General features: G+C 41.3%; 1 protein-coding gene across 3 annotated transcripts in view; it reads left to right on the top strand.

Annotated features, from left to right (window-relative positions):
- Positions 1-7,223, top strand: part of ARAP2 (ArfGAP with RhoGAP domain, ankyrin repeat and PH domain 2) — a 135,443-nt gene extending 128,220 nt beyond the window's left edge. For 2 of the 3 annotated variants that reach the window (XM_087965848.1, XM_087965846.1), the window contains exons 33-34: positions 2,013-2,147; positions 6,011-7,223. In XM_087965848.1, coding sequence (XP_087821974.1) covers positions 2,013-2,147; positions 6,011-6,340 — 465 coding nt within the window. In that variant the 3' untranslated portion in view covers positions 6,341-7,223. Of the gene's footprint in view, positions 1-2,012; positions 2,163-6,010 lie in introns of all 3 variants that reach the window. The other variant, XM_087965847.1, reaches the window with a different exon arrangement.
- Positions 7,224-8,400: the final 1,177 nt, after the last annotated feature.

Raw genomic sequence — 8,400 nt, forward strand, 5'->3', positions numbered from 1 at the left:
AGAGTCAGCCTATTGTCCCCAACAATCTGGGTCCTCATTTTACCAACCTTGAAAGGAGGGAAGGCTGAGTCAACCTTGAGCCAGTGAGAATCGGACTGTTGAACTGCTGGCAGTCGGCAGTCGGCAGAAATAGCCTGCATTCTAACCACTGCGCCACCACGGCTCTTAACTCAAATGGAGTGAACGTAGGCGAAGACAGCACACATGCACTTACAAACCCTACCCAACTCAACAAAAGAAAAAACAGAAATGGGGAAGAAGCTCTCAATGATGCTGAAAGGTAGATATATCTAGCCTATCAGAGAGAAGGATTAGAGGGATATGAAATCTTCTCTTCCAGGACTTGAGAGGCTGTCACAGAGAAGAAGGGATTGACTTATTCTCCAAAGCACCAGAGGGCAGGACAAGAAACCCGTCTTGACTATTGCAACCCGCTCTACATGGGGCTGCCCCTGAAAAGCATCCGGAAGCTCCAGTTGTTGCAAAATGTAGTGACCCGCATGTGCAGATCTTGGTACTCACATGTATCGCCTTTCCTGCGGGAGCTGCATTGGTTGCTGATTTGCTTCAAGGTGTTGGATGTCATCTTTAAAGCCCTTCATGGCTTGGCACCAGGTTGTTTGAGGGACCGTCTAGAACAGGGGTGTCAAACGTAAGGCCCAGGGGCCAGATCCAGCCCGTGGGATGCTTTGATGTGGCCCATGGGCCCACCCTGGAAACAACAAAGAACTGGCCCATGGTGCCTCTGCCAACAAAAATGGAGCTCAGGGAGGCCACACACAGCCCGCCCAACCTTCATTGTCAGTTGCAACAGCCTCCGGCAGCCCTCTCCAAATGAAAACAGAGCCCGAGCTGGCCATGCACGGCCTCCCCAAGCTCCATTTTCATTGGCAGAGTGTCAACTCATAAAATATTTCTACGGTCTTTTTAGAGTTGCCAACAGAAAGGGAGGGGGTAGCAGTGCGACAGCTTGGAAATTGAAAGTTCATTCCATAAATGTTTTCAAAGATAGTAACTAGGTGACTGAAGTTTCTGCTGCGCAAAATTCTAACTGGAGAGTATGACTGATGACTCTTAGCTACGGATGCGTCCCATTGGAGAATATGAATTATGATCCAACCAGGGGGTGGAGGGAAAAACCAGGGTCAAGGGTGACTGAATTATGTGTCTCAGAGTCAGCTACACCCAGGCAGTGCTGGCATGTTAACTCCCAATAAATCCTTTTTAAGTTTTGGAAGTTTGGCTCAAGACTCATGATTTTAATGGGAGTAACTCCCGGAGCCCTATTGGCTGCAGGAGTCCTGATGGCTGCAAAGGGAGGCCATCACAACAAAAGACGGAGACTTGATGAGTGACATCGAGCTGGCCGTGCCCCCAGCCATGCCCCCCCACCCCCCCAATGTCAAACACCCCCCTGATGCGGCCCTCAATGAAATCGAGTTTGACACCCCTGGTCTAGAATACCTCTAAGGTCGCTTCCAAATCTGTTCTGTTAACATGGACCTCCAGGTGCTTCCAGAACATTTGTTTTGTACATACTGTCAGGATTCCAGCAATCGCTCTAATTAAATCATGATTCTCGAGCCAAACTTCAAAAAACTTCAAAGGATTTATTAGAGGTGACATGCTGGCACTGCCCTGTATGAAGCCAACTCTGGCATACGTAATTTACAGTCCCCTGTGACCCTGTTTCCCCTTCCTCTTGGGTGTGTCATAAACCAGATTCTCCAATTGAGCACGTTCATCGTTCACATTCTCCAATTAAATATATTCACGGGCAAAAGCTCTACTATTTTAGTTACAATCTTTAAAAGATAAGAGTTGGAATGTACCTTTGCTTTCAACTGCTCTTCCAGATTTCCTTCCTTCTCTATTTCTATGGCAACTACTAAAGCAGGCATAGGAATGTTTTATGAGTTGACACATACACTGCCATTCCTAAAGATTTGTAAATGGAATGCCATACCTCACATTGGCAACAAAAGTGATCAATTCTATGTTCTTTTCTGCAGCACAAGGCCATGTGTCCACTAAGCGGGAAGGCAAGGAAACCATCTGTTACAAAAAATCCCAAAATCGTTGGGCTACCTTTAATACCAATTCAGCGCAACCAAAGTTTCCCAAGAACTAAAGCCAGCTTACTTGAGGTAAACGTTTCTCATGTAAGTTTGTGTAGCTGACATTGTTACCTTGTTATTAAAGAAGGAAATTGTAACTTGGAAACCGCTTCTGAACTTTGTGCTTGAGGTGAAAAAAAAATGAAACTTTGGTTTTGGGTTTCACCAATGAGGTAGCTTTGTTGTTTAGAAATGGCTAGTTTGTAGTATTATGCAAAAGTAAACAGTTGAAGTTTGATGTCACTATCTTATTCTATTGCTCCAAAAAGGAGTCAGAAGTCGACGTCTTTTCTTTCTTTTTTGCCCTCTTTTCTACACTTTCCCCTTTCCTTTTCCTTCCCCTATCTTTCCTATTATTTGCTTCTATGTTTTTGTATTTTATATTAACTCATTAGTTTTATTTGTTGAAACTAATAAAAAAGAAGGAAATATGTGATTAGCAATAGCAATAGCACTTAGACTTATATACCACTTTACAGTCCTCTCTAAGCAGTTTTACAGAGTCAGCCTCTTGCCCCCAACAATCTGGGCCCTCATTTTACCCACCTAGGAAGGATGGAAGGCTGAGTCAACCTTGAGCCAGTCAGGATCGAACTGCTGGCAATGGGCAGAGTTAGCCTGTAATATAACATTCTGATTACTGGGAGAGAAGGAAGGAAGGAAGGAAGGAAGGAAGGAAGGAAGGAAGGAAGGAAGGAAGGAAGGAAGGAAGGAAGGAAGGAAGGAAGGAAGGAAGGAAGGGAGGGAGGGAAGGAGGGAGGGAATAGCAATAGCACCTAGACTTATATACCACTTTATAGTGTGTCCTCTCTAAGCGTTTTACAGAGTCAGCCTCTTGCCCCCAACAATCTGGGTCCTCATTTTACTCACCTTGGAAGGATGGAAGGCTGAGTCAACCCTGAGACTGGTGAGATTCAAACTACCAAATTGCAGGCAGATTAAATGTAACCATTAAAGAAGGACATATATCTGTAAACTAAAGAAGCCCATGTTAGGAAAATCTTGGCTTGTATTTAAAGCACAGGCAGTCCTTGACTTACAAAATTTCCTTTAGTGACTGTTCAAAGTTACAATGGCAGTGATGAAAAGGAACTCATGACCGTTTTTCACACTTAATGACCATTGTGGTATCCCCATGGTCACATGATTAAAATTCAGGTGCTTGCCAACCGATTCATATTGATGACCCGGAGTCCTGCAATCCCCTTTTGAGACCTTCTGACAAGCCAAAGTCAATTTTGGAAGCCGGATTCACTTAACAACCTTGTTACTTAACTTGAGGACCTCTGTGCTTCACTTAAAAACTGTGTCAAGGAAGGTCAGAAAATGGGGACAAAACTCGCTTAACAACAGAAATGTCGGGTTGTTAACTGAACGGTTGTCATGATTCACTTAACTGTGCCAAGAAACATTGTAAAATGAAGCAAAACTTACTTAACAACTATCTCACTTAGCAACAGAAAGTTGGAGTCAGTTGGAGTCATAAGTCAAGGACTATCTATACGTACTGTGCTATTTGGGTGTGTATTTTGTGTGCCTATATTGTTCAGAGTTTTGCAGCATTAATTCAGCACCAGAAAAATAAACACAGATGGCTGATGCTTCATTTAACATCTTTATAAACATAATAAGTGTACAATACCAGTTGTAGATTTCTCCAACAAGGAGCAAACTCAGACAGAAATAAACATGTTGCAAGTAACTTCAGAGCAGAGCTCCAGCCTTCAGCAAGCAAGCAAGTTAGTTTCTCTTTTTACTTTAGTTCAGCAGGCAAGCAAGAGGAGAGAAGCAGTTTCATTTCAATAAGGCTCAGAGCTCAACATAGCTGCAGAGTTGCAGAGCTTAATATAGAGCCACACCTAGACTACTTCTAGTTTCAGTTTCCAGCCTAGGCTACATCTAGTTTCAGTTTCCAAACTGTCCTCATTAGCTGACATAGTTGCTATGCCTATTCATTGGCTGACCTTGTTCCCATGCTCTATTCCAGTTCATGAATATACTCTGACGTATATGTGTGGGTGTGTTTCTCAATATATACTATATATGCAGAGTGGATTTTATCAGGTTATGTTTTCAATAAATCAAATAGAACTCTTTCAAATTAAATGAAGTGTTCACTTTTTTTTACACCACTGCTATGTCCCAGGAAACCCTAAACTACAAAATTAGTTTTGAAAGGTGTATATTTTAGACATAAAGCAGTACATTCAGCCTGATCTGGAACTCAGTAATAGATTTACATCATTTTAATGTTCTTTTTGAGTCAAAAAAACCAACACAACAAAACAAATCAAATCAGGAGTGGTTTTGCACCATAGCAACCAAATTCTTTTTGCGTCTTCAAAATCTTTGAGGATGGATTTTAAGCTCCCCCTGGGAGGAACAACTAAGCCTTTTGAATTTAAGCATTTTATGCAATCTTGAGGTAAGGTAGGTAGAAAAATTTACAGTCTTGCCTTTACCCATCCGCTCAAGTAGAAATCCCTCAAAGCATATGGGAACACAACAGATGGCTTGTCCATGTGGATATGATTCTTTTTTTTTTTTGAGTTGCCACTTTGAGAACACCAAAGAAACATTTCATAAATGATGAACGATAACAGCAAAATATAAATTTCTGTTTACTTTCAAGTATCTCGGTTTCTTTGGCTCAAAATGGATTTTCTGCAAGGTTTTTTTTTTTTTTCCCTTCCTCTGTGTCTCCTCTATGGAGGTAGTCCTAGATTTATAACAGGGAAATCTGTTAGGAACTGTTCAAAGTTACTACAGCACTGAAAACAGTGACTTAAGACCAGTGGTGGTATTCTACTGGTTTGGCCCGGTTCAAGTAAACCGGTAGTAAAAAATATGGTGGGGGAGGAAGAGGAGAGCTGTGGAGTCCTTGGTGCTTTCTGAGCTAGGTTGTTTTATTTCAGAGGTTTCATTACCAAACTAGGTAACATCATCAGTGCTATGATGAGGGTGATGATGAGGTTGCTATTTATTAATGAAATGTCTGCAAGACAACAACCAAGCCCAGAGAGTACCGAGGACTCCATAGTTCAACTCTGAGCTAATAATTTCTCTCCCATGAACTGCATATATTTTTCTATACCACTCCCTTTCCCCTCTCTCCCTTCTATCTCTATCTATCTATCTATCTATCTATCTATCTATCTATCTATCTATCTATCTATCTATCTATCTATCTATCTATCTATCCTGTTTCCCCGAAAATAAGACCTACTCTGAAATTAAATCCTACCTTGATTTTTACATGTACCCCCAAAATAAGCCCTAATTGAGATCCCACCCACTCCAGAGTAAACGGGCAAAAATTTAGCTCAGGTGGGGATGTGGTGGGGTGGAGCTGCCCTATTACTTACCTGTGGACAGTTGTAGCCAGACCTAACACACCCCGACACCTGCCTCGCCAGCCTATTTCTTCTGCAGCTGTCAAGGCCGGCAAGGCTTTCCTGAAGGCTTCTGTAGCTGATACCAAAGCTCTGGATCGATCCAGAGCTCAGTTATCAGCTGCAGAGGGCCTTCAGGAAAGCCTTGCTGGCCGCAGAAGAAGAAGTTCCTGAAGGCCTCGGACAGCGAAAAGAGGCCGGGGGTGAGGTGCGCAAGTGAGGTTAGTCAGTAGATGGCATCCCCCGAAAATAAGACCTGGTGCCTTTTTGGTGGCAAAAAATATAAGGGTCTTATCTATCTATCTATCTATCTATCTATCTATCTATCTATCTATCTATCTATCTATCTATCTATCTATCTATCTATCTCCTATCTATCTTAATCATGTAAGAACGGAAACCCTTGGAGAGCAAGTTGGAAGGACTTAAGTCCCCAGAGGTAGGCTACAAACAATCGATACGAATGATTCCATCTTTAACTCTTTCTCCATGTCTGCACAGAATTCGAAACCGGAAACAGAACGGGACTTAGCTGAAGAAAAGACCAGTTTAAAGGAACGAGTATCGCGAGTTGTTCAACATAAAGAACGAAAGGAGGAAAAATTCTGGAATCAAGGAAGAAAGCATCGCAGCCTGATCTGTCTGGACGACATGGCTGAAGGTGTGGTGAACTTGGACCGCAGATCCTGCAAGGAATCAAAATCCCCAAAAAGGAATGAGAGCAAAGCTAGAGAAACACAGCTGGAACCTGAGAAGCAGCTGCCAGCAAATGTTCTTCATGAGCTCCACATGGTCTTACTGAGGACCAGAGCTCTCCATGATGAGACTTAGAAGCCCTTCAGATATGGACATCAAAGAAATGAATTATTTTAATGTACAGTGTACAGACTTTCAGTGTATTTAAGTGTAAATGTTGAAGTGCTCTCTATTCAATTTGGGAACCTTAATAATTTTGTACTGATACCTGCCGCTATCAATATCTCCATTTATTTCCCAAAACAATGTTGGTCTGTGGAGAGATTCTTAGTCCTCCAGATCATGGTTGTTCCAAAGGTGCTTTTTCAGAAAGCAACTGGACTTTGTTCTTCCTTGAAGACGTTTCGCTTCTCATCCCAGAAGCTTCTTCGGTTCTTTAGGAAATAAGGATTTCTGGGAGAAAATAATATTGTTCAATATTTTTTTCCTCTACACAGGTGGGTTTTTTTTTCAATACTTCCAGTGAAATAGGCTGGAAAATATTTTTTTGTTTGAAAATACAGATTTATAAAACCTGACACTAAATGATACAATTTCTGCCTTCATGGTCAATCAACCTGACTAAAAACCCACTAAAATCTCATTCTTGACTCTTTCTGCTGGGGGGATCCAACCACGAAAAAGTCAACGGGATTTATACGTTGTTTGTGGATTACGAAATAATGCTGCTAGAATTATGCTGCTTCATCTCATCATTTTTGTTTGTAGGTAATTGGTAGAATCGGGGAAGATCCACAGGAGTTTTGCGATGAAATACAGTTTTAATTTATTGTACAGACCTGTCATGTAAATTATCATTGCAGAAATGGCAACGGTTGCTTGCCACATCGGTTGGGTGGGGGAATATCATCAAGCATGAATGCGTGAAATCAAAAGGATCTTGTGAAAGCTAACTTGTCTATCGGCATCTGAAGGACATGCTTCGATCCAACCAAATAGAAATGAAATAAAAACAAATTCCATGTGTCTCCATTCCTTCTAATAAATGCTACATTTATTTGTAGTGGATAGGCAACTGTCTATTTATCAGTAGTCCTTGACTTACAACAGTTCATTTAGTGACTGGTCAAAACTACAACAGCACTTGAAAAAAAGTGATGATTGTTTTTTACACTAGTGTAGAGTAGAATAAAATAGAATAGAATAATGAAGAGTAGAGTAGAATAGAATAATGAAGAATAGAGTAGAGTAGAATAGAATAGAATAATGAATAGAGTAGAATAGAATAGAATACAATAGAATAGAGTAATGAAGAATAGAATAGAATGGAAGGAGAGGAGAAGAGAAGAGAAAGAAGAGGAGAGAAGAGTTGGAAGTCAAGTCCAACCCCCTATACCCATTTCAGACAAATGGTTGTCCAATCACTTCTTTAAAAACTTCCAGTATTCACAATTTCTGGAGGCAAGTCATTCCACTGTTTAATTGTTCTTACTGTCAGGAAATTAGTTCTAAGTTACTTATCTCCTTGATTAGTTTCCATCCATTGCTTCTTGTCCTGCCTTCAGGTGTTTTGGAGAATAGCTTGACTCCCTCTTCTTTGGGGCAGCCCCTGAGATATTGGAACACTGCTATCATGTTACCCCTAGTTTTTCTTTTCATCAAAGTAGACGTACCCAATTCCAGCAACTGTTTTTAGCCTCCAGTCCCCTAATCATCTCTGTTGCTCTTCTCTGCACTCTTTCTTAGAGTCTCAACATCTTTTTTACATCGTGGCGACCAAAACTGGGTGCAGTATTGTCATATGATCAAAATTCAGATGCTTGGCAACTGGTTCCTATGAGCCTTGGTGGCACAGTGGTTAGAGTGCAGTACTGCAGGCTACTTCTGCTGATTGCCGGCTGCCTGCAATTTGGCAGATCAAATCTCACCAGGCTCAAGGTTGACTCAGCTTTCCATCCTTCCGAGTTGGGTAAAATGAGGACCCAAAATTGTTTGGGGGCAATATGCTTATTCTGTAAACTACTTAGAGAGGACTGTAAAAGTACTGTAAAGCAGTATATAAGTCTAAGTACTATTGCTTCCAGTATTTGAAAATAATCCAGGCAAATAATCTTAGAAGTAATTAAGAAGGCAAATATTTTTTATGGAAAGCGTTGTGGGTGCCTGCAGAAGTTTGAACTGCAGTTACTGATGGT

This window comes from Notechis scutatus, chromosome 4, assembly GCF_049901735.1.
Source record: "Notechis scutatus isolate UNSWTSFEM ecotype Mainland chromosome 4, rNotScu1.2, whole genome shotgun sequence".
Lineage (NCBI taxonomy): Eukaryota > Metazoa > Chordata > Lepidosauria > Squamata > Elapidae > Notechis > Notechis scutatus.